Source organism: Balaenoptera ricei, chromosome 2, assembly GCF_028023285.1.
Source record: "Balaenoptera ricei isolate mBalRic1 chromosome 2, mBalRic1.hap2, whole genome shotgun sequence".
Lineage (NCBI taxonomy): Eukaryota > Metazoa > Chordata > Mammalia > Artiodactyla > Balaenopteridae > Balaenoptera > Balaenoptera ricei.
In genome coordinates this window covers 140,415,409-140,442,191 of record NC_082640.1, presented here as the reverse complement: position 1 = coordinate 140,442,191, position 26,783 = coordinate 140,415,409, and the positions used below count along the sequence as shown (strand labels likewise).

Below are 26,783 nucleotides of genomic sequence, written 5' to 3'. Positions count from 1 at the left end.
CTTCACTGTATGTGTATACCACATCTTCTTTATCCATTTATCTGTTGATGGACACTTAGGTTGTTTCCATATTTTGGCTATTGTAAATGATGCTGCTATGAACATTGGGGTGCATGTATCTTTTTGAATTAGTGTTTTCACTTTCTTCAGATATAAACCCAAGAGTGGAATTGCTTGATCATATGGTAGCTTTATCTTTAGTTTTTAAGGAAACTCCATACTGTTTTCCATAGTGGTTGCACCAATTTACACTCCCACCAACAGTGTATAAGGGTTCCTTTTTCTCCACATCCTCATCAACATTTATTTGTGGTCTTTTTGATGATAGCCATTCTAACAGGTGTGAGGTGATATTTCAATGTGGTTTTGATTTGCATTTCTCTGATGACTAGTGCCTGTTGGCCATCTATATGTCTTCTATGGAAAAATGTCTGTTTAGGTCTTCTGCCCATATTTTAATGAGGTTGTTTGTTTTTACTGATGTTGAGTTGAATGAGCTGTTTCTGTTTTGGATATTAACCCCTTATTGGTCATATCTGCAAATATTTTCTCCCATTCAGTAGGTTGTCTTTTTGTTTTGTTGATGGTTTCCTTTGCTATACAAAAGCTTTTATGTTTGATTGGGTCCCATTTGTTTATTTTTGTGTTTGTTTTCTTTGCCTTAGATCCAAAAAAATATGGCTATGATTCAGGTTAAAGAGTGTTCTGCCTATGTTTTCTTCTAGGAGTTTTATGGCTTCTGGTCTTTAATCCATCTTGAGTTTATTTTTGTATATGGTGTGAGAATAGGTTCTAATTTCATTCTTTTACATGTAGCTGTTCATTTTTCCCACACCACTTATTGAAGAGACTTGTCTTTTCCCCATTGTATATTCTTGCCTCTTTTGTCCTAGATTAATTGACCATAAGTGCATGGGTTTATTTCTGGGCTCTTTATTCTGTTCCATTCATCTATGAGTCTGTTTTTGTGCCAGTGATAGACTGTTTTGATGGCTTAGCTTTGTAGTATAGTCTGAAGTCAGGAGCATATCTCCAGCTCTGTTCTTCTTTCTCAAGATTACTTTGGCTATTTGGGGTCTTTTGCATTTCCACACAAATTTTAGAATTTAAATGGGCTATTTTAGAAGGATATTATTCTTTATTCTAAAATTATGAACAATTATATGGGTTGATGGATATCAAATGTTTTTCATCATATAACCTACCTTTTTCCCTACCTACAAACTGGTAGTCCCTAATTTAGAAAATATCGGTTTATAATTTTTGAATTGATGAAGATTTAAAACACTGTTATCACTAGCAAACTTATTTTATTTTAAAATATTTAACCTATTTATGAGTGATCTGAAATGATTTTGTTATTTTATAATTCAGACTCTCATCTTTTGTCTCCCTATTTAGTTCTTCAAGTAAAGGGAAGAAAGATGAGAGTATGATAAATATATTTTATTTCTGAATGTTATCTAATATAAGTTTAGTTAATACAGGTATCCCAAGATTTGAGGAAGAGTCACCATGGAGCTATATATCATTTACTGTCCCCCATGGCATTCAGAACCATGCTTGGAGACAGTAGATAATGAAATACCTATAGAATGGGTGCTTTTCTATACAATTTCTTTTTGTCAAGTCAATTTTCCCATGTTTGTTGATTTGAAATAGAAACTTTATTGGAGAACATATCTATATAAACTTTGGAATTGATGCAAAAATAAATTGGGGTGAACAAAGTCTCTTCCCCATTCTGAATATATAGGCATATATTTCCAACTATGTAGATTTCTTTCACAGAAGAATTTTCCTGAGTTTCCATCTCAATTTAAGTTCCTATGGAGAGCAGAGCACCATTCCCAAGCTTGTCATTGCTAGTGCTGCATATTTAAAAAATGAAGCTTTTATATGCCTTAGCTATAAGGTGAGTAGCCAGACTTTTCTCAGATGTTCTCTTTCAATGCCTATCCTATATTTCATTTTTTAAAAACTCCTTTTTTTAAATCTTCTAAATATTTTTTCTTTACAGCAGCCTCTTCTTTCTAGGATACAGAGGATACAATCTCTTTTTGTCACTCCCTAAGGATACTAACATCTTTTTTTAAATTTAAAGTTTCTTCTGTTTGCTTAGTCTGTTTTCTCTCAACTTGCTTAAAAATGATTTTACACAATTAAAGTGGGGTGTTTTGATTTACAATTTAATAAAATTCCAGGTTAATACTGAAGATACATGTCTAATTGTCCTCACCTGAAACTCCACTAAAACAATAGCAAAGGGATTTTCTTAAAAGATATAAACCCATAAATGTGAGTAGAATGGGAAAGGATACAATAACAAAGTGCTGGAAGCTAGAAAGCAGATGGATATGTGTGCAGAAAAGAGTTAATATAGTATGCCTGAGACTGCTATCCTTAGAAAAGCCTGCTTGTAAGGCTAGTACTTGGCTGGCATTTGGGAACTTGGATTTTTGGGAAGATTCTCACCATTCCCTAAATGATAAATGTATTTCATTGTGCTTAAGCTTTTTGTGCAAACAATATGGTTTATACACAACACCTGCTTTCCTTATGGAAGTCTGGAATTTTGGTGTTGGGCAAAGAGTGCTTACATGACTAAGCCCCAATAAAAAACTTTGGCACTGAGTTTCTAATGAGCTTCCTTGGTAAGTAACATTTCACGTGTTGTCACAACTCATTATGGAAGGAATTAAGCATATCCTGTGGCCCTACTGGGAGAGGACTCTTGGAAGCTTGTTCCTGGTTTCCTCTGGACCTCACTCCATGTGTCTTTTCCCTTTGCTGATTTTACCCTATCCATGAACTGTAACAAACTGTAACCATGAGTATAACAACTGTAAGTCCTTCTAGCAAATCACTGAGGCTGAGGGTGGTCTTAGGGATCATCAACAAAATGTGATGAATCCCAAGCCAGTAGTGAGGAGGACTGAGAACCAACCTGATAAATATTTCAAAATCTTCAAAAGGTTCAGGAACCAAGAGAACCAAGTATCACTGGAACTGAGAGGTGGAAGAGGCTAAAACAGGGGTAGATAAAAGCTGTTTAAGAGCAGTTAGATCCCTAAATCTCTTTCCCTAGTCCATGCCCTGAAATGCCACTTATTCATTCTGCCATATATCTGGGTGTTTATTCTCTGAAGAGGCTATTCTGGCCTGGAGTAAGAGTTAGATGGCAGGCACAGTTGATAGTTTGGCACCATTCCAAAAAACAGGGAGATTAGTAATGAACACCAAGTAAAGGGATTCTCCCATGCCCAAAGCCTCTTCCCTGACTAGGTTCTCAAAGTGTTATAAACTACACTTTTATTCTCTAAAGGATTAGAATACTTTTCCCCCAGAGAAATCTGAGTGGCCCAAGAGGAAAGACCTAAGTATACCAGCATCATAGGTTCCCTAACAAATCGTCCAGCCAGATCACCTAGTGTGTACATGCCTCACCCACATGCTTAGAGCTTCCACTCTTAATTATGAACAGACAGCCAAGGATAACCAGATAGCTCAAAAGTTTTCAATGAAAGATAGAGATCACAGCAAACTAATAGAAAAAAGAAAACTATAAAGAAAAAACTAAACAAACAATGCTATCATTAATAGAATCAGAGAGATAAAATATTGCACTCATGAAACAAAAACAAGATGCTGTTAATAAAAAGAAGTTCAGAGGGAAAAAAAGAGCTTATAGAAATTAAACAAGCTAGTAGAAATTAAAATGTCAAGAGAAGGGCTAGAAGTTGGGGGAATCTCCCTAAAAAAAGTAGAGACAAAAGACAGATGAAAAATAGGACAGAAGAGGTAAGAAAAAGGTCTGTTTGGATGTCCAACATCCAAATGTTAGGAGTTCCAGAAGGAGAGAACAGAAACAAAGGAGGGGAGAAAATCAATGAAAAATTCAAGAATGTTTCCCTAAACTAAAGGATACATGTGACTGAATTAAAAGGGCATGTTCAATGCCCAGCAAAATGGATAGAAAACAGACCCACGTGAAGAGACATCATTTCAGAACACTAGGGTCAAAGAAAAATCTAATAGTTTTCAGTAAAGAAAAAAACAATTCACATAGAAAGGATCAAGAATCAGAATGGCTTTCAAGCTTCAATAACAACACTGGAAGTGGAGCAACACCTTAAAAATCCTCAGGGAAAATTATCTCCAACCTAAAATTCTATAAACTATCAATCAAATATGACAGTAGAGCAAAAAATATTTGACATGAAAAGCCCCCAGAAATTGCTCACCAAGCACCCTTTCTCAAGAAGGCTCTAGAGGATTACTTCACTGAAAAGTATGCAGCAAAGGATTAACTCAGCAGGCCTGAGTTGTCTAAACCCTGCACATTCCACAGAAAGATCTGGCTCTTGCCTAGCTCTTGGAAGATATTTCTGAATCCTTGGAATATCTTGCCTGATAAAAATGCCTTTGTTTACCTGGGGCCTTGGGCCATACCAAATAATTTATGCTAACAATGTGATTTATGGTGGCCATGTGTCCACCATAATTTATGCTAACATGTGATTAATGTGACCTAGGCCATTTGGTATCATTTTGACCTTTGAAGAGGTTGGAGACTGAGTAATTAAAGTCTGCCAGGGAGATGCTCCATGCCTATCTGACTGATCCCCAGTAAAAAACCTGGACAGCATGTCTTAGGTGAGCTCTCCTGGTTGGCAATACTTCATAGGTGTTGTCACATATTGTTGCTAGGAGAATAAGCACTGTCCGTAAGACTCTGCTGGGATAGAACAACTGGAAACTTGTCCCGGTTTCTCCTGGACTAAGAGAAACCTTAGAGATTTAATTCAATAACTTAATTTTATAAATAAAGCTGTGCTTTAGAGATTAAGTGGATTGTCTAGGAATACACAGGAAATTGAAAGGATTAAAACCCAGGTGTCCTGACTCCTAATTCAAGGCTCATAGGGATCCTGATTTTCTTTGATACATTTGTACATTTAGATCTTTGATGGTACATAGTTCAAGTTAATTCCTTCCTTTTTAGGGTGACAAATACTGCTTTATTAATAGTAGTGTCATATATATGTTACTGCAACTATTTGTTAGTTGTTCAAGATTTGCAGAATTAACATGCCCAAGAAAAATATATTCAGAAACCAAATGATCAGTTTAGTAAAATATAATGATCTAGAAGCAGTTTAACACCTTCATTTTTTGTTGTTTTGCAGACTATCAAGTACTTTTACCATACCCTTTACTTAACTAGAAGTATATTTTTTAAAAAATATACTTTTTTTAAAAAAGCATAAATAACTATTTTTTAAGGAATGAAGTATTAATTTTATAAGTAAGGAGGAAAATTTGTGAGCTTTCATTATTGAAAATCACCCTGAAATATAACAGGTTACTATGGATTGCTCATTAGTTTACTATGCACAGCTCTGAAGAAAATTTAACATATCTTATATTAAGGAATATAAAGAATTTATTTCTGAACTAAGAGTCTCATACATTATGGATTTAGAATTGTTAGGAAACTAATCTAAATTGTATTTGGGCTGAAACTGTGCTATCCTTTAAAAAGTTTTTCCAACAAAAAATCCCCCATTGTATATTACTGATTTTCATAAAACCTTTCATGCTTTTCAAACTAGGAAGATAGCAGAATTGCTTTTTGTAAAGATAAAGACAGAGAGCCAGAGTCATTGGAGAATATCGTTCTGACAGATAATGGTGGGGAAAAAAAGGGCAGAATGTATCAGAAGAAGTAATAGAATATCCCAAGGGAGAAAAAAGCAGAAGGAACACTGCTTACTTTCTTTCCATCTAGATTTCTTAAGGATAGTAACAGTTTGAACATAATCAGTGATGATGATCATTCACATTAGCTTAAAACCTGCTAATTCCATGGTATGACAGAAAAGTTCCCTAGAGTACACAGTATCACCTCAAACCAGCCTAGGTGGCTTGATCAGCAACTGGACAAAGTCCTACACAATAGCTGAGGAAAGAGCACAAAAGTTTAAGAAAATATTACTTAAGCATTTTTATACTGAGAGATTAAAGCTGAAAAACAATTGTAGCATGTGATCAACGTGCTAATGAAAAATGGCAGCTGTAATTGAATTTTTGTTAAAAGTTAGAACATACAGATTTGAAATATACAGCTACACCTTATTTTAGAAAGCAGATGATTCTAAATATTTAAATATTTATGTCCTAAACAACTAAACTTTGGTTTTAACATGATATGTGTAATTTAAAAATTGGCATTCATATCTCAGAGGTAGCATTCACAGACACTGTATTAGATTTCAGAACTAGGTCATAAAGTAAGAAGAGATTTTTTAAAGAAACCCTCAAATTCTAGATGCTTTATCAGTGTCAGACTATGAGAACTATAGGTTTCTTAGATATCACTGAGACTAACCACTTTACAAATTAAACAACTGGCCCAGAAAAGTAGTGATTTGACAAATACCAATTAGCCAAGTAGAATAGGATTTGGACCAGAACTCATATTCTCAGAATTCTAGTTCAGGACTATTGATGAAATTATACTACTTAAACAGACCCCTCAACAAAGTTAAAATAAAAAGATAACAATGACATCTAATTTATAGAAGTTTGTCTTTATTTAAAACAAGTTAGATGTGAAGTTCTACTTCGCTAAGTTAGATTCTGATTTTATTTGTGTGGAGGAAGAGAAGGAAATATTTCTTTTAAACTCCTTTACTTTACCATGAATTTGCTCAACCATCCAAGTCATTAAGCACTGATCACACATATAACAGTATTAGATACTGAAGAGCATGCAAAATTTCCTTCAAAACAAATGTACAATAATGGCTGACCTAAAGCAATGTATATAGTATAGTAGAGCGAGGCAGACATTGATGGTATATCACAACGGGATGTATGGTACTTTCTTTATATTTGGTCAAACTTAGAACAACATAAACTTCCCATAAGTTAAGGTGTAAATTACTCAGAGTTCATTTTAACTAATGTTGATGGGTATTAAATGTAATTTAGCTTTGTTATACGGACATTATAAAGAAAATATGGTGTTGATTTGTTTTATTCCTCTAAGGAAGATAATACAGAAAAAACAAAAGAGGGAGGAGAAGGAAATACAAATTAGTAGCCTATGGGTTGGATCTGATCCACAAAATGTTTTGTTTGGCTTAACCAGTGTTAGCCTATGGTATTTTTTGTTTTAAACAATACTTCAATTCCATTATTTAAAAAGTAGATTTCCTATTAAAAAAATCCAAATTTCTGATTTCTCTTGAAAAATCAGATGATTTGTCAATGTCATCTCACAGCTGGAACTGAATTAATGTAGTGCCCTCTTTAGATATATGCTCTCTAGTACACCATAGTCACCACCATTCCCTATTATCTCTCAGATGGTAATATCCAGGGCCCTCTAGGCCTTTGAGTTTGGGACCCCTGTTTTAAAGGATACACTCTTTTTGAGTGAGACCCAGAGGATATAGACACAACAATTAAGAGGCTAACTGCCATAGGCTAGGCAATAGATGGTAGCAGGCACCAGGCATTGTGGATGGGAAGAAGTGAATGGACTTAAGAGATGTTAGGAGGTAACAGACAGGATTTGGTAATGGGGTGAATGTGAGATGTGAGAGAGAAGGCAGCATCAATGACTCATAGGTTTCTGAACTACTTAAATACATGGATAGCAATGCCAGTCACTGAAATGGGGAAGAAAAGAGGAAGGTGAGGTTTTGGGGAAAATAGGTGTAGAGTGGGGGAGGGAGGAGGAAAGATCCTGAGCTCAGTTGAATATGTTGGATATGGATATGCTGAATCTGAGGGCTTCAGATATCCTTGAAGAGATGTCAAATAGGTGTAGAATATAGAAAGCGAGAGCTCAGAGTCTGTGTTAGGATCATAGATATGTGTATGTGAGTCATCTGCTTTTAAGTGGTACGATACCAAGAATGTGGATGCAATCACTTGGCAGGAGCAAGGGACCTAGGCTTAGGTCTTGAGAAACTTCAACCTCTGAGGGCAAGGCAGAGGCAGATGAGCATGAGAAGAAGCAAGCAAGGTAGTAAAAAAAAAAAAAAAAAAAAACAAATCCAGGACAGTGTGCTAGCCAGTGGAAGTGTTATAGAGAAAAATATGGAGTCAATTGCCGCTGAGAGATGAACCTGGGTGAGGATTGAAAACTGTCTAATGAACTTGTTGATAGGAAGGTCACTGTGAGCCTTAGGCAACAGCTCTTTTGGTAGAGTGATGGGGCAAAGGAGATTAGAGTGGCTGGGGAAGTGAGAAGATGGTGAGTACGTACATGGTCACCCCTGAAGAAATTTGACCATGAACAAAAAGTATGAGGTAGCTCTTCGTTTTGTTAAGCCTCTTTATTATTATGTTTTCTATTTTATTAATCTCTACATTAATTTCCTTCTGCTTGTTTCCTTTGGGTTTATCTTTTTTTTTTTTTTAACATAAAATTGGATGCTTACTTAACTTGCTAAATTTCAGGCTCTTCTTTTCTAATGTAAACATTTAAAGTTCCAGATTTACTTGTGTGCCAGTTTAGCTGCTTCATATAAAGTTCTGATATGTAGTATTTTTATTATCATATTCTAAGTATTTTCTAAATTTCACTGTGATTACATCCTTTACCCATGTGTTCATAAGTGTTTAAAATTCTTCTAAATAAACTTTCACACCTTATTTCTGTTACTGAATTCAAAGAGTTATTTGGGGGTGAGAGAACATAGTCTATAAGAAATCCCAATTTTTTGAAATTTAAATTTTTTTTTCAATTAATTAATTAATTAATTTATTTTTGGCTGTGTTGGGTCTTTGTTTCTGTGCGAGGGCTTTCTCTAATTGTGGCAAGCAGGGGCCACTCTTCATGGCAGTGCGCAGGCCTCTATCGCGGCCTCTCTTGTTGCGGAGCACAGGCTCCAGATGTGCAGGCTCATTAGTTGTGGCACACGGGCTTAGTTGCTCCGCGGCATGTGGGATCTTCCCAGACCAGGGCTCGAACCCGTGTCCCCTGCATTAGCAGGCGGATTCTCAACCACTGCGCCACCAGGGAAGCCCTTGAAATTTAATATTAATAGCTAACGATCAACACCATTTGGCAGATACCACTCTAAAGATTTTATGTGAATTATATACTTCACTCCTCACAATGATTCTATGAGGTAAGTACTATTATTATTCTCATTTTTATAAATGAGGAAATAGGCATAGAGAGGTTATGTCATTTACCAACATAACTTTATGAAGTTACACAGAGCTGCTAAGTGACGGGGCTACACTTTTTACATTCTTCCTCACTTTAGGTTTTATTCTCAGATTATATTTCAAACCTCTGCACTCTTTTTGTTTGTTTGTTTTTGTTTTTGCAGGGGGAATCAATTTCATTGAGGTATAATATATGTATGTGGGTGTACAATTTGATGAGTTTTGTCATACTTTTGCAACCTGTGAAACCACCATTGCAATCAAATAATCTTTCCACACCCACTAAATTTCATCCTGCCCCAGGCCCCAAGCAATAGGTAATCCGCTTTTTGTGACTATAGGTTAGCCTGAGTTTTCTAAAATTTAATATAAATGTAATGACATAGTGTGAGCTCATTTTTGTCTGGCTTCTTTCATTCTACATACTGATTTTTTAGATACATCCATGTTGTTGTGTTTATCACTAGCACGTTCCTTTCTTACTGCAAAGTATACCCGTTTGTATGGATATACCATATTTTGTTTATCCCTTTGCTCTTTATGGATATTTGGGTTAATTTCAGTTTGGGGCCATTGTGAATAAAGCTACTACGAACATTCACATTCAAGTTTTTGTATGGACATATGCTTTTGTTTCTCTTGGGCCTCTAGGACTTCAACAGCTATTTTATGACGTTTCACTTTTCAAAAACTGTCCAACTGCTTTCCAAAGTGGTTGTAAAACTTTATATTCCTATCATCAGGGTATATTTTCTTATTAATACACATCTTTGTCAATACTTGGTATAATCTTTTTAATTTTAGTCTGTCTAGTCAATATTTAATGGTATCTCATTGTTGTAATTCTCATTTTCCTGATGACTAATGATCATGAGCATCTTTTCGTGTGCTTCTTGGCCACGCATACATCTTCTTTTGTGAAGTGTCTGTTAAAATATTTTGCCCATATTTATTGGATTCTCTTACTGTTGAGTTGTAAGAGTTCTTCACATATTCTGGATACAAGTACTTTGCCAGATACATGTGCTGCAAATCATTATCTGTTTTGCAAAAAACAAGCTTTTATTTTGATAAAGTCTTGTTTGTCAATTTTGGTTCATGCTTTTTGTTTCCTAAGAAATGTTTGGCTCCTACAAAGTAATGAAGATTTTCTTCTACGAGTTTTAGCTTTTACATTTAGGTCTATGATCCATAGCAAGTAGATTTCTAAGTATGGTGTGACGTAAGAATCAGTATTCATTCTTCCCCATATGGATACCCAATTATTTCAGAACCACTTATTGAAAAAAATGTTCGTTTCCTCACTCAATTACGTGGGCACCTTTGTAAAATGTCTATTGACTATATATGTGTGGGTCCAATTCTGCATTCTCATTTCTTCTCCATTGATCTATATGTCTATCTTTCCCCTAGTATTACAATGTCTCAATTACTATAGCTTTACAGGAAGTCTTGAAATCAGGTAGTGTGATCATCCAACTTTGGTTTTCTTTTGCAAAATTGTTTCCGCTATTCTAAATGCTTTGTATTTCCACATACATTTAAAAATAATCTTGGCCACTGCTACCAAAAAATCCTGCTAATATTTTAATTGGGATTGCATTGAATGTATGTATCAATTGAGGGGAGAAGTGACATCTTAAAAATAATGGGTCTTCCAGGGTATTTTTGCCATTTACTTAGGTCTTCTTTAATTTCTCTCAGTAGTTTTCATTGTAAAGATCTTGCACATATATTATTACATTTATTCATAAATATTTTAATTTGGGGTGGGGCACTATCATAAATGGAATTGTTTTTATATTTCTTTTTTCAATTGTTTTCTGCTAGTATATGAAATAGTTTTATCCTGCAAACTTCTTAAATTCACTTATTAGCTCTAGTTGATTTTTGTAGGTTCATTAAAATTTTTTCCTCAATCATGTCACCTACAAATAAAGACAATTTTACTTCTTTCTTTCTAATGTTTGTCTTTTTTTCCTTACCTTGTTGCAATGGCTGAACCTTCAGCACAATGGCTAGGACAAGAAGTGAAGTACCTCCCTCTTGCCTAGGGAGTAATCTTTCAGTCTTTCATCATTGAGTATTATGTTGGCTATAGGTATTTTTGTAGATGCTCTTTAGTAGATTGAGGAATTTCTGTTCTTAGTTTGCTAAAAGTTGATTTTTTTAAAAAATCATGAATGGTTGTTGAATTTTGTCAAATTCTTTTTCTGTATCTATTGAGATGATATGATTTTCTCCACTACACTGCAAATATGGTTTATTACATTGATTTTTGAATGTTAAACCAATGTTGTATTCTTGGGATAAAACATATTTGGTCATGACATGTTATCCTTTATCTATATATTTGGATTTGCTTTGTCAAGGATTTTTGAATCAATGTTCGTGAGAGATATTTGCAATTATTTTTTTTTTTAATTTTTGAAGTATAGTTGATTTACAATGTTGTTAATTTCTGCTGTATAGCAAAGTGATTCAGTTATACATATATATTCTTTTTCATATCCTTTTCCATTATGGTTTATGACAGGATATTGACTATAGTTCCCTGCAGTTATTTTTATAATTATTTTTTTCTGATTTTAGTATCACTTAGTCCTCACAATAACCCTATGGAGTATGCATTATTATTATCCATTTTTGGAAATGGGACATAGGCAGAGCCAGTAAGTGGTTGAGATGTACTCTCAGTCACTGTGTCTCACTGCCTCTAATTTGTTAAGTGTTGCTTTCATGCTCTAGTATGTTGTCAATTTCTAAAAGTGTTCCATGAAGTAAAAAGAAATTATACTCAATGACTGGCATTTTTTGTTATTTCTTGCATATTTTTTATATTCTTTATATTTTCTAAGAGCATAAGTAAAACTAGAAAAGTAAACAACACATTCTTGAAGAGCCATCAGGTCAAAGAAGAAAGCAAAAGGGAAATTAGAAAATATCTCAAGACATTAAAAAAAAATGATGTTAGTTGTAGCTTTTTTTTTTTGTTACACTGAAGTAATTTTTTTCTAGTCTTAGTTTGCTGAGCTTTTATCATGAAAGGGTGTTAAATTTTGTCAAATGCCTTTTCTGCATCTATTGTAAAGATGTGACTTATCTTTTGTTCTGTTAATGTGGTATATTACATTAATTGATTTTCTTGAACCATTCATATATCTCAGGGGTAATTCCCACTTGGTCATGGTGTATAATACTTTTAATGTGCTGTTGGATTCAGTTTGCTAGTATTTTGTTGAGGACTTTTGCATCTATATTCATCAGGAATACTGGCCTGTAGTCTTCTTTTCAGGTGGTATCTTCAGCTTTAGTATCAAGGTGATGCTGGCCTCATTGAACTAGTTAGGAAGTCTTCTCTCCTCTTCAATTTGTTTGGAAATGTTTGAGAATAACTGACATTAACTCTTTAAATATTTGGTAGAATTCTCCAGTGACGCCATCTGGGTCTGGACTTTTCTTTATTGGGAGCTTTTTGATTATTGATTCAATCTCCATACTAGTTATAGGTATGTTCATACTTTGTTTCTTCATGATTCAGTCTTGGTAGGTTGTATGTTTATGGGAATTTATCCATTTCTTCTCGGTTATTCAGCTTGTTGGTATATAACTGCTTATAGTAGTCTTTTATGATCCTTTTTCTTTCTGTGGCATCAGTTGTAATGTCTCTTCTTTCATTTCTGCTTTTACTTATTTTGTCTTTTTTTCTTAATTGTCTAGCTAAGAGATTGTCAATTTTATTTAGCTTTTCAAAAAACTTAGTTTCATCAATTTTTTTCTATTGTTTTTTAATTCTCTATTTTGTTTATTTCTGCTCTGATCTTTGTTTTCTCCTTCCTTCTGCTAATTTTGGGCTTAGTTTGTTCTTTTCTCCAGCTCCTTGAGGTGTAAAGTTAGGCTGTTCATCTGAGATCTTTCTTCTTTTTAAATGTAGGTGCTTACCACTATGGAAATCTCTCTTAGTACTGCTTTTGCTGGAACCCATAATTTTGGGAATGTTGTGTTTTGTCAAGTCATATTTTCTAATTTCCTTTTTGATTTCTTCTTTGACCCAATGTTTGTTCAACAGTGTGTTAATTTCCACATAGTTGTAAATTTTCCAGTTTTACTTCTGCTATTGAGTTTTAATTTCATTCCACTGTAATCAGAAAAGATACTTTGTATGATCTTAATCTTCTTAAATGTGCTAAGACTTATTTTGTGACCTAACATGCAATCTACCCTGGAGCAAGATCCATGTGTGCTTGAGAAGAATGTGTACTTTGCTGCTGTTGTGTGAAATGTTCTATATATGTCTGTCAGTGCCACTTGGTCCATAATGTTGCTCAAGTGCTTGGTTTCTTTATTGATCTTCTGTCTGGATGTTCTATCCGTTATTGAAAGTGGGGCATTGAGTCTCTTACTGTTATGGTGTTACTGTCTTATTTCTCCCTTCAGTTCTGTCAATATTTGTTTTATATGTTTAGGTACTCTGATGTTGGATGCATATTTATAATTGTTATATCTTCCTGGTGGATTGACCTTTCATAATATAATAATATAATGTCCTTCTTTGCCTCTTATGACAGTTTTTGACTTAAAGTCTATTTTGTCTAACTAAAGCAACCCCTGCATCCTTTTGGTTACTATTTGCATAGTATCTTTTTCCATCCTTTTACTTTCAGTCTATGTGTACCCTTAAATCGAAAGTGAGTTTCTTGTAGACAGCATACAGTTGGGTCTTTTATATTTTTAGTCCATTCAGCAACTCTTATGTCATTTGATTGGGGAGTTTAATCAATTTACATTTAAAGTACTTACTGGAAAGAAACAATTTATATTGCTATTTTGTTGACGTTTTTCTATTAGCTTTGTAGTTCTTTGGTCCGTTATTTCCTCTCTTGCTGTCTTCCTGTTCTGTTAATTTTTTTTCATATTGATATACTTTGATTATTTTCCATTTTAATTTTGTGTAACTTCTATAGTGTGTGTGTGGTGTATGTCCGTGTGCGTGGTTACCTTAAGGCTTACAAAAAATATCTTATGAAACAGTCTGTTTAAAGCTGATAAATTCAACTGCATACAAAAACTCTACACTTAAACTTCTTCCACCCACCCTCCAACATTTTATTGTTGTCATAATTTACATCTGTTTATTTTGTGTATCTTTTAATACCTTTATAGTTATTTTAATATTTATTCTTAACTTTTATACTAGAATTAAAAGTGATTTACCCACCACCATTATAGTAATACACTATTCTGTATTTGTCTATATATTCGTCTTTATCAATGAGTTTCATACTTATGCTACTGTGTTACTCTTTAGCATCATTTTGTTTCAACCTGAAGAACTCTCTTTAGCATTTCTTATAAGACAGGTCTAGTGGGACCTTCAGCTTTTGTTTATCTGGGAAGGTCATAAGCTCTCTATTTTTTGAAGGCTAGTTTTGCAGAGTATGTTATTCTTACTTGGCGTTTTGTTGTTGTGGTTGTTTTCTCTTAGCACTTTAATAAGATTATCCTGCTCTTTTTCTGGCCTGCAAAATTTCTGCTGAAAAATTTCTTATAGTCTTGTAGGGGTTCCCCTGTATGTGACAAGTCTTTTCCTTCTCTGCTTTCAAAATTCAAAGGCCTTTGACTTCTGATAATTTGATTATAATGTGTCTTGGTGTGGATTTCTTTGTATTCTTTTGACTTCTTGGATCTGGATGTCCATTTTCTACTCCAGTTTTGGGAATTTCTCAGTCATCATTATCATCATCATCGAATAAGCTTTCTGGTACTTTCTTCTCTATCTGGGATTCAATGTGTATATTGATCTGTTTGATGGTGTACCGTAAGTCCCTTTAGTTTTGTTCATTCTTTTTCATTCCTTTTTCTTTTCTGACTAAATTATTTCCAATGACTTGTCTTCAAGTTCACTGATCCTGTTTGATATCTAGTCTGTTGATGAACTGCTCAAGTGAATTTTTCACTTCAGTTTTCATGTTTTTCAGCTCCATGATTTCTGTTTTGTACTTTTTTTTTGGCTGTGCTGTGAGGCTTGTGGGATCTTAGTTTCCCTACCAGGGTTTGAACCCATGCCTCCTGCAGTGGAAGACTGAAGTCCTAACCACTCGACCGCCAGGGAATTCCCTTAACATTTTCTATCTCTGTTGAAATTTCTCATGCTTTGTTCTCTTGCCTGTAGTTAGCATCTTTATGACAGTTATTTTGAATTCTCTGTCAGGTAAATTATATGCCTCTGTTTCATTAGGGTTTCTGGAGATTTATCTTGCTTTGTTTGAAACATCTCTGCCTGATTCTTCATTTTTCTCAACTCTCTGCATTACTGTCTGTGCATTAGACAAAATAGGTACCTCTCCCAATCTTCATGGACTGGCCTTGGACAGTAGAACACTGTCACCAATCAACTTGTCCAGAGACTTTGGGGGCCTCTACCAACTCTTTCCCTCCTCAGGGAGTAGCAGGAAGCTGTACTTCTGGTTTGCTCGTTCTGTGCTGAGGAAGCAGGGGAGCTATGTTGTCTGCCAGTTCAAATTGCTGTCTCCATTTGCCTCCAGGTGTCTAAACTGTACTGAACTCATCAGAGTTCTAAGACTGGCAAGACAGAAGCCTGATCTCTGGGGAGCCCCCTAAGAAAAGCTGGGGTGCTGGACATGTGAACTAACCCTTTCCCTCCTCTGGGAGAAGCTGAGACCTAGGAGGTCTCTTCCCAATTTTATGGCACTGTGCTGGGGTCAGGGACTCTGACGACAGTCTGTCCCAAATCTCCCTACTGGTTCTGGTGATTCTTGTTTTGTGTTCACCTGCAGTGCAGGAGCCTTTCAATTCATTTCTGGATTTCTCACAAAGGGAATTTCTGACTTGTTGCTGATCAGTATGTTTTCAGGGGGATGGAGGGTCCATCACCATCTTGCTGATGTCACTCCCAACTTGGCTTTTATTTCACCCTTATTATTGATAGTTTTATTGTGGGTAGAATTTTGCTGGTTATTTTCTCTCAGCATTTTCAGGATGTTTCACCATCTTCTGGATTCCTTAGTTGTTAATGAAATGCCAACAAAAACTAACTTTCATTCCTTTGTTGGTAATATTATCTCTGTCTAATTGTTTTAAAAACATTTTGTCTTTGGTATTTTGAGGTTTTACTCTTTGTTCATTTTCTTTTAACCTTGTCTTGGGTTTTTTGGGCTCTCTGAATTTGAAATTTGGCATCTTTCATAAATTTGGGAAAACTCTAAGTCATTATTCTTTTAAGTAATTTCTCTGAAATTCTAATTAGATATACACTGGACCTGCTCATTATATCTTCATTCTCTCTTAATCTCTTGTTCTTATTTCCATCTTTTATTTCTCTGGGTTATATTCTGGGTGAGTTTTTTCCTCAGATCTTTGAGCTTAATGATTTCTTTTTAGCTATTTAATCTGTTCAGTTCATTTCAGTTTCTAAATTTAATTGTATTTTTCATTTAAAAAATGATTTTTTTCCAAATGTGCCTAGTCAATTTTGATTATTTCTTTATCATACATCACCAGTGTTTACTTACTTAAATCAGATAAGTGAATATTTTATACAATCTATCTAATAATTCTGACATCTTCAATCTTTGCAGGGAAGAGTCCCTAGAGTGATTTTTCAGTTTGAGCTCATGTTCCTTCAAATTTTATTTGTCAGGATTCTAGGAGTATAGTACACTCCTCGACAGATTATTTGCATATGCTCCTTCCAGGTCCTTGAGGTTACCACCAAGCCAGGAATTTCCCCCCTCTAAAATCACAGAAGTGTGATTTCAGGCTTCAAACTTGTGTGAGAATAAGCTTGTTATGCATTTTCAGAGAAGACATTTCTTTCCTCAATTTGTACCTCCTTCACCCAGAGCCAAGGCAGAGACAAGCATAAATCCCACCACCAACCTCTGAGGACCTGCTTATTTCTCCCATAATTCATCCACTGAAGATGTGTGTTCCGAGAGTCCTGGCATTAAGTTGGAGGGGATGAATTCTTTGATTAGACCTCGCCACAAGGTATTGCCTCCTATGTCACCTCTTCAGAACCCCAGCACATTTAAATCCAGGCTTTAGGTTAGCAGGAAGCAGCTAGCAACTACCCCCAAACCCAAGACAAACATCTGTGTGGTACTTTATAATTTCATATTCACTTCTTTTTTTGTGGTTTCTTGTCTCTGAGGAACTTCCTCACTTACCAGCTCAATCATTCATTGAAAGGGACTAAATGCTCTCTGTAGCATTTTAAGGCATTTCTCTGAATCTCTGTTCAGCCAGATGGCCCTGGTTTCTATTTCTATAAACTAGGAGGCGAGGGTCATATGCTGAGTATGAAGGAGGAAAAAAGTTTTCTGGAGAGTGGAAAAGGTTTGAAATGGTGGAAAATGGGAAAGCAAGTTAAATAGTGAGCACTAAATAATAAACAGTGTTAATGGTATTCAGAAAAGTTCATAGGGAGCGATCACTTGACAAGACTTTATAGCCTGTGGGCTATGCTGTAGTCTCATTTCTGATACATATTATATTAGCCATAAAACCTTGGACAAATCACACCTTGTTTATATCTACCTATTTCATAGGGGTTATGAAGACAACTGTTAAAGACAACTGTTATGAAGTGCTTTGAAAATATTAAATCACATAGAATGTAAGGCACTGTAATCAGGTCTTTGCCATGGAATTGTATCTCAAACTCTTGCTTCACAGATGATCTCAGGAAAAACAGAATCAAGTTAATGGATAGAAGAGTTTAGAACATTTGGATAAAAACTGTTCATAATCACAGTTATGGATAAAAACCCAACATTAACAAAACCACGATTTCCAGTAAATAGTAACTGACTCATGATGTGAGACTTGCTTGTTCCGCAGACTTTTCTGTTTAATAGAATTTGTTGAAATCAAATTAGCAAAGCCCTAATTATCATGGGCCATTTGCCATGATATAAGAATAGTTTTGCTAAGCAAAACTCTAATATATTAAAGTGGCTTCATTAGTAAGATTTTACCTGTAGTAATCAGAAGTAACTAACTAAACCAAGAAAATCTAAGAGAATCTTAGCATTCATATCATAAGCAATCTTTTAAGCAGAAAATATAAAGATCCCAGAAAGTACACAAATAATTTACCTCATATATTCATCAAAATTAACTCTTAAATTTTAGATAGCTTAATATTTTCAAGATTTTAGCCTTTTCAAGATCTTCATTCAAAAATATATTCACCATTGTTCTATGAGATTAAAGTATGATAAAATAACTTCTTATCCTTAAGGAGTTTCTATTTTAGGTGGTAGAAATACTTTTGTGAGATATCACAGAACATTACAACAAAACCAAAGTACCTGTTAAGTTGCACTCCATGTTATTTGACATTCCATCAATGTTTGTTAAGAATATATCCAATGTCAGGGACAATGATAGCATCCTTGAATGTAAGAGTTAAGATTCTGAATTTAATTTTCCTAGCTGTTTTGGCATTGTGATTTAGTCACTGCATTTTATCCCAATTAAGCAACTGGCACTCATTTTACAAAATTGCAAGAAAAATGTCACTATGGGTCTTGGAGATGAACTCATTGATTTTGGCACGCATCAACAATACTCCAAAGATAGTATACTATCAACACTCATTTTTAGTCCTTTTACTTGTTCCAATGGTAGGTAGCATGTTTTATCACATAATTTGTTTTAAAGACTGAAACCTTCTCTGTTAAACATACAGGAGTGTGAACCGTTCTCTGGTAAAGTACATGTTCTATTAATCATGCCGGAAAAGTTCAATAGGTGTTTTTAACTTAGTGTACAGGTTTTTGCTTTTTTTTTTTTTTTTTCCAACTATCTGCTTCCAGAGGTTAAGTATGGTAAATCTAATTATTTCAGAAAGGGTTACTCCCCCTCATCTGAATTCCATTCAAGTGTAGTCAACAAAAGAAAGAGTGGTTTAGGCAGTCTTAACTTTCTTTTTAATATAAATTTATTTTTTATTTTATTTATTTTTGGCTGCGTTGGGTCTTCGTTACTGTGCGCGGGCTTTCTCTAGTTGCAGCAAGGGGCGGCTGCTCTTCTTTGCAGTGCACGGGCTTCTCACCGCAGTGGCTTCTTTTGTTGTGAAGCATGGGCTCTAGGCACGTGGGCTCAGTAGTTGTGGCTCACTGGCTCTAGAGTGCAGGCTCAGTAGTTGTGGCGCACGGGCTTGGTTGCTCCGCAGCATGTGGGATCTTCCTGGACCAGGGCTTGAACCTGTGTCCCCTGCATTGGCAGGTGGATTCTTAACCACTGTGCCACCAGGGAAGCCTGGTCTTCACTTTTTGAAAACTTATTTTTAGAAGAACTAGCAAAATATATTCAAAGTAGTAATGGTTGTTTTACTAACTTTATTTTTACACTGCTCTATGGTTCTTTGTAACTAAGTCCTTAAAGTTAGGATGTTTTTAATTAGTGAGAAATGGACACAACAAATACTTTAAAGAGGTCAAAAGTAAAATGAAATTGGCATTTAATATGACAGTAAAGACAGAGTGATTTGGTAATCAAGAAGCACAACTATTTAAAACAGATATAAGGGCCTTTTGTTAAAAAAAAGTCAAATTTTAGTTAAGTTTTGTTTTTGTCACCATGTAGACTTTCCCTACCGCTTTGCTATAATACAAAGAACTCACTGGGGGGCTTCTCTGGTGGCGTAGTGGTTAAGAATCCGCCTGCCAATGCAGGGGACATGGGTTCGAGGCCTGGTCCGGGAAGATCCCACATGCCGCAGAGCAACTAAGCCCGTGCGCCACAACTACCGAGCCTGTGCTCTAGAGCCCACAAGCCACAACTACTGAGCCTGCGTGCCACAACTACTGAAGCCCGTGTACCTAGAACCCGTGCTCCACAACAAGAGAAGCCACTGCAAGGAGAAGCCCGCGCACCGCAACGAAGAGTAGTCCCTGCTCGCCGCAACCAGAGAAAGCCCGGGCGCAGCAACGAAGGCCCAATGCAGCCAAAAATAAATAAATTTATGAAAAAAAAAAAAGAAAAAACAAAGAACTCATTGGGAAAGCTTTATTCATTCAGAATGATCAATAAGAAGTGTGCTTCCCGTTACTTGAAATTGATATAAAAATTTGAATTTAAATACTATTTTAAATATAGATTCCTTTGGATTTTTTCTAGTGAATATGGAAATGATTTCTGGTTAAAATATCTCTTTTTAAACAGGTTGAAAATTTGTTCAAGTTATAGTTATGTGTCTTAAAATTGTTAATTTTATTTAAAAAAAGGATAGACAAGCAACCTACACTCTTTCTAGGAGACACTACAAAATGAAAAAAACTTTAGTCCAGCTTGTTTCCAAATTACGTTTTCTAGGGTAATAGAATCTTATTGCTTTTTAAAAAGTACATGACACAAACAAGAGATCCATTTAACAGGAAGACTTTTAGACGTTTAAATTCTCCGTCACTAGCTTGGAATAACAGCAATCAAAAGACTGAAAACCCAATCTGGATATTGTGTAGTTTATGCCGTAGAAGTATACTTTTAGAATTTTGAGCTTAAATATAGATGTTTTCTATTGTGATAATGTTTAGTCACATGGTGTTTACCTCAGGGCGACAGGTATGACTGGGAGAGGGCACAAGGGGACCTTCTGGGGCACTGAAAATGCTGTATATTTTAATCTGGTGGTGGTGACATGAGTGTATGTAAAATTTCACCTAGCTGTATACTTAAGCTTTATGTACTTCATGTTATATGTTATATTTCAAGAAAAAAGTAAAAAGAGTATTTAGCTACCTTATGAAATGCCCACCAATTATTTTACGATGAGTCATTAATATGACTCTGTTAGTCAAAAATGCATAGGGGAAAAACAAATTATCTGATACTCATGGCCTAAGGACTGCTAGTCACTCTGAGGTAAATTAACTATATCTGAAGCTAGATCAAAGCTTTAGTGATGAGATGTTGCTGGTAGTGTATCAGAAATTGTGTCAGGAATTACAGTGTATCAGCTTAACTATGAAGGATTGAAGTGTTATAACAGTTTAAACAAAGCTTTAGTGATGAGATGTCGCTGTAGTGTATCAGAAATTGTGTCAGGAATTACAGTGTATCAGCTTAACTATGAAGGATTGAAGTGTTATAACAGTTTAAACAACAACTAGAAGATCAGAACATCTTCAAATAAGTCACATGACTATGGCATGTTTATTTGATTTATTATTACCCATGCTTTTTACTTCTGCTTCTTACTGTTTGGGTTTTTGTCATTGTATTGCTTGGACTTCCAAATGATGGGGAATTAAAGCTAAATTAGTTTTGTTGCCTACTCTGAACTGTTGTTTTTAGTGTGGTAAAAAGCTGAAGTTATGACTGTGCTTTTAAAATTATGCATTCTACTTCCTAGCTATTATGGGAGAAAAGAGTTGGTTTACGCAGGGAATATAAACACTTAATCTGCCTCAAATGTTTTTTTTTTTACTTTTGCTCAGAACTATGTTAATTCTCATCACCTCCAAAAGCCTTTGAGAGGATTAGCTGCATAGACCAATATTGTTCTATATTAGTCAGTATTAAGCATATGATGTCACCTTGTTTCCTCTCCTCCTCAAGATTTTTTTTTTTTTTGCGGGGAGGGCAGGGGAATTTTTTTTTTTTTTTGGCAATTCTCAAAATTCTGTGGCTTAAATACCACTAGCTGGCACACATGCTTGACAACCTTACACTCCCAAACCTGTTTGAAATGGGTTAAATACCTAAGTGCTGCAGAACAATGCAAACCAACCAGCAATTCTTCATAAAAGAGAAAGGGGGTGTGATTAGGTTCCAGCTATTAAGCAAGTTATTGCAAAAACAGTTTGGTGGTTTGTTTCTGCAAGAGGCGCAGGTTAAGCTAGTATTTTCTCTCTTAATTAGCTCAAAAAAAAAAAAAAAAAAAAAAGACTAGGCTATAAGAGGTAGGATAAATAGCCAAAACAAAACATGAAGCAACTGGGGCAAACACACTCGGGGCTTTACGGAGGTCTTTATACTGATCCTCGACATTGGTTATTGCTTATTAACCCCGCCGGAGAACTATCGAACGTAATCTGTGTGAGGCTTATCGAGCCCGGGGAAAGGAGATGCAGGAGAGAATAAAGCTTCTAATAAAAGAAACGCAGCAACAATAGCAGAGGAACAGCTCTGCCTGGTGACGTAATGGCTGGCAGCAGACCAGCTTCAGCATAGCTGCTGCTACCTCAGCATCCAACCTCTCTCAACATAGTCCAGCTTCGGCAGAGCTGCCGGGGCTGCTACTTTTTGCGATGCCACTCTGTCGGTGGCACCGACACCTTCCCTTAGAGGGCCAGGACGCTGAACAAAGGCTGGTCCTGCTGTTTCAAGTTGTCGGAACACACACTCTCGCTCACCCCCCGCAAGCCCCTCAGTCGCCGAGCCGATCGGCTTTTTAAGTTTAGGACGAGAACCCTGGCGCACACACCATGCGTGCCTCGGTTTCCTCCGGGCTGCTCTCGGGTCCGCCTCTCGTGGTTCGCACCCACCCCCCCACCGGTCCTCAGCCCGAGTTGAACTCGGCGGCCCCGCTCTCCCGCCCGGCCCCGCGTGCCGGTCCTCCCGCCTTACCTCCGCTAGGTAGAGGTTGAGGAGACAGAGCGTGGAGAACTGGAGACAGGAGGGGAAGCAGTAGAGCAGCCAGTGGGGGAAGAAGTGCAGGTGAGCGGGCGGCCGGAGCAGGGGCAGGGAGCCGCTGAGCGAGAAGGCGGCGGAGAAGAGGGTGGTCCTGAGCGCTGCCCACAGGAGACAGAGGAAGAGGCAGAGACTCTGGTAACTCAGCCGCCGCTCACGGTACAGGAGCAGCCGCCACAGCTGCAGGTAGGCAAAGGCGAAGAGCGCGGCGTAGAGCAGGGCGTGCAGGATGCTCAGCGCCAACTGCACGGAGCCCGGCACCGCGGCGCCTCCGCCGCCCCCGCCGGGCGTGGAGGGCTCGCGGCCGGCCGCCGGACCCGGCACGGACGCCCTCATGAGGGGGCTAGGGGGCGGGCGAAAGAGCGCGGGAAGCAAGGGGCCGGACTCGGAGCCGCCGTCGAGGGGGAGAAGGATGTCTCCCTGACTCCCCACCCACCCCAACCTCCAACCCCAGGAAGCGCCGTGACAGGACCCGGAGCCCCGCGGAGAGCGGCCGCGGCTCCTGGGACCCCGCCTCCTCTCCCCGCCCCCCGCCCGGGGGGTCTCGGCTCCTCCTGCTGCGGCTCGGCTCGGTAGCTGCAAAAAACAACTCTCGGCTGGAGACAATCAGCTGAGAAACCCGAGCATTTGAGGCGCTCGCTCCGCACCGTGGGCTCCCGCCGATTGGCCCAAGTGGGCTCGCCCCCTGCGCGCCGCGCTCGGAAGGCCACAGGCCGCTGGACCTGTCGCTCCAGGACGCCAAGCTCTGATTGGGTGCCAGCTTTCCCCTCTTGCTCCTCCCCTTCACTCCCCACCCATGCTGCCGATTGGCCCAGCAACTGCACTGCCAGCTCGCGCCTGCGGGCGGGCTCGGTTGTCGCCTGTCACCGGGGCGGCTGTCGCTCCGCCCCCTGCGCTTCCCATTGGCTGGGAAGGCCGCACGTAAGACCCACGAGGACCGGGAGGAGCCTCGCGGTTGTTTTCTGCCCAGCAGGCTGACTCCACTGAGCGGTGGAGGCTACTGGCGCGGAGGGTTGGGATCGCTGCGAACCCGCAGGTAGGGGGAGCGGTTCGCGGATGCCCGGCAAGCGAGGCATGGGCCCGCCTTCTGCCTCTCATCCTTCTTGTGGCGGGAACTGTCGGTCAGCCGTCCGGGTCCCAGCCCGCAGGTCTTGTCCTCAGGTCTCGATAGGTAGGTGGCAGCGCGGGTCCTGCGGGCGAGGGCTGTGGTTTCTGACGGCAGGGACGCCTGCAGGGATTCAGACCTGGCGGCTCTCCCCCATTAAGGACAGCACTGACCAGCTCTGGAGTTTGGCTTAGAAGGGGCCTCACCTGGATCCTTCTAAGGCACGTTTTGCTTTCTTCTTTTTCCCTAGCGTGAGCGGCTAGTAAAACGGGAGCCCTTCTGTGGGGAGAGGGCAAAGAATGAGGCGAAGGCTGAACGGAGCTCTAAGTAAAAGAACCTCCCTCCCTCGGGATATGTCCCAGAAGGAAGAGTGGAATTAGAGTGGGATGGATATGGAAGCCGTCTCAGAGTGGGGGGAAGGTGGGTCTTTGAAACTTAGAATTTGGAAAGATGCTGCGGGCATAAGTTTAGGCAAAACGGCAGAATCAGAATTTTAAGTCTTTGATGAATGTCTAGAGAGGAAAAGGTAGAATAGTCTGTGCTTCTTAAATTCCACATGTATTCCTTCAAGCCTTAGTCCCCTGTGTGGTGGATGGTGGCGCTATTTCTAGGGCTCAGAGATATACAGAACACATGCTATATTATGTTACTGCTGTAAATAAATGAGGAATAAATAGATCTTCCCACGTATATTGGACTGAGATAATATTTGTTGACTTTTTTGGGGGGTGTTTGGTAATAAAATGAGCAAAGTAGTGCAAAATGGTGAGGGAATAATTTGTGTTCCCCTTTGGATGGGTGGCATATCGCTAAATAAGTATCCCTGTGAAAGACAGTGCTACATTTACTGGTGCAGCTAATACTCGGCCTTTCGTAACTCACCATTCTAAGAATAGTGTTGCTACTTTCTTTCCTAGCTAAGTGATCCACAGGGAAGGTAAAAGTCTCTTGTGCTCCAGATTGTGGGACAGTAGTTTACCCAGGCACCAGATGCTGGTGTGTTTTGGATTCCTTATAGGTGTGCTGACAAACTGTGATAGATGTTTAGGCCTGGCACTGTTATGTGGAGATCCCTCTGATGAAACATTCAGCTGAGCAGGTTGTGTTGTGCAGCCTACAGTAGGGTACAACTTGCTGTAAGAAGTTAACAGTCCTAATCGAACATCAGCGCTCTAAAGAAGGATCTCAACTTTATTGGAATTGAAGACATTTGCCTCATGGATTCATAGGGAATGTGGTTAGGGAAGTACACAGTTCTATTTGAAAGGGGACAGAGTGCTCCTGGCCCCAGTGAGGTAACTGATTGCAGTTATGTGCTTAAGCCCATAAATTAAGCACGAACTCAGAGTTATGTGCTTTTAGGCACTTGTCAAAATCAGGAAAGCCTCTTATTCTCTGGCATGGCCTATTTTTGTATCTTCTATAATCAATGAATCAGGTCACGAATAGATTTTCACCGTGAAGGGGTTTTTCTTTTTTTCCTGTATTCTCTACTCAAAGTGAGAGGAAACAACATTTGGATAGCACCCATACTAGTTTTACATCTTTGCTTGTGAGACTTTTTATTCCAGTGTCATAGCAAATCGGAATTGCCACTTTTTTTTTCCTTCCTTTTTTGGGGGCATATATATGGGGGGTGCAGGTAGAAGATTTTGCCCTACTCCCTTGAGGGAACTCTTAAGTGGAGAGATGTTGACTCCTTTTATTGCCTCCTTTGGGTCTTAAGTGGTAAACTGTGATGAGATCTAATCAACATTTTATTTGAGGCTGGTTCAGTGAGCAGGTTCTGTTCTCTAAAAGCAGCATTAAACTGTAAGCAAGCTAATTTTTGACAGAACGTTCCTACAGGAACTTTGTAAGCATTATATGCCCCATTTGTTGCAGAATATGAAATGTGGCTTTTCCCAGAGAATGATGCCTGTAGATCTTGGTGTAATTTGTTTAATGTTTACAGTTGTTAATTTCCTCTCTTTCTTGAGAGGGGAAACCATTAGTTTTATGTTTAATTGTAAGGGAAATTTAAGCCTTTAAAGGGGAAACTAACCAAGGGTCTTCTAGAAAAGCTTGCTCCTGGGTAACCTAAAATTGGAAATATGTCCAAATGCACAATGGTTGAATATTGTTGTTTTGAGAGAGCAGATTACTCTAGCACAATGGTCTTTCAAACATTTAAAAACAGAACCATTTGCCAAGCGTTATTATATATAAGACCCAATCCCAAAGTGTGATTGCTCTAGCTGAAGAGGGCCACCAGTTGCTCCACCTGCGCAGAAAGGCAAATCTTTGCCCCCTCCTCTCACTAGCAAGATGATTAGTGTTTTTCTCTTGAAGTACTTCCTCATCATTGCCCTTGGGGGTTTCCTCAGAATTCTGGTGCTGAGCAAAACCAACTTTTGTTGCCTTTAACATTTTATTTGCAAGCTTTAGCCCTTTTTGTACTATAGCCTTACTCATCCATTCTTACAGTGCCTGTCATCCTCCTGTATTTGTCCTTAGTTAAATGTCACCTATTTTTTCCAACTTTTAAATGACCTGTGCATGCATACTTGTTTATAGTTTAGGGATCAGGCAAAAGTTACATCTTGCCTACTAACTCTGATTAGTTCCATCAGGAGCATTATACTGAAGAACTGAGGGCTCCTTCCAGCCCCAAAGGTTAAGAGTCTGCACTTAGTTGGGAGGTGTCTGTGTGTAGGAGAGGCAAACATTTGCCTATGACTTCCATTTTCTTTTCGTATTGGCACTGGTTGTGGTAACAGTTGTATTTTAAAGAGTCATCTTCCCTTTTAGAATCGTTCTAAAGTGAAATTGGGTCAATTTCTTG

At 38.0% G+C, this 26,783-nt stretch overlaps 2 protein-coding genes across 4 annotated transcripts in view; one reads left to right on the top strand and one right to left on the bottom strand.

The window, feature by feature from the left end:
- The window catches only part of GPR137C (G protein-coupled receptor 137C), a 59,734-nt gene extending 36,544 nt beyond the window's left edge, over nucleotides 1–23,190 (bottom strand). The window contains exon 1 of the mRNA XM_059915712.1: nucleotides 22,792–23,190. Within this exon, the coding sequence (XP_059771695.1) occupies nucleotides 22,792–23,190 (399 nt within the window). The remainder of the gene's footprint in view (nucleotides 1–22,791) is intronic.
- A 636-nt stretch (nucleotides 23,191–23,826) lies between these two features.
- The window catches only part of TXNDC16 (thioredoxin domain containing 16), a 118,999-nt gene continuing 116,042 nt past the window's right edge, over nucleotides 23,827–26,783 (top strand). For 2 of the 3 annotated variants that reach the window (XM_059915711.1, XM_059915708.1), the window contains exon 1: nucleotides 23,834–24,025. The gene's annotated coding sequence lies outside the window, so the exon portion shown is untranslated. Of the gene's footprint in view, nucleotides 24,026–26,783 lie in introns of all 3 variants that reach the window. The other variant, XM_059915710.1, reaches the window with a different exon arrangement.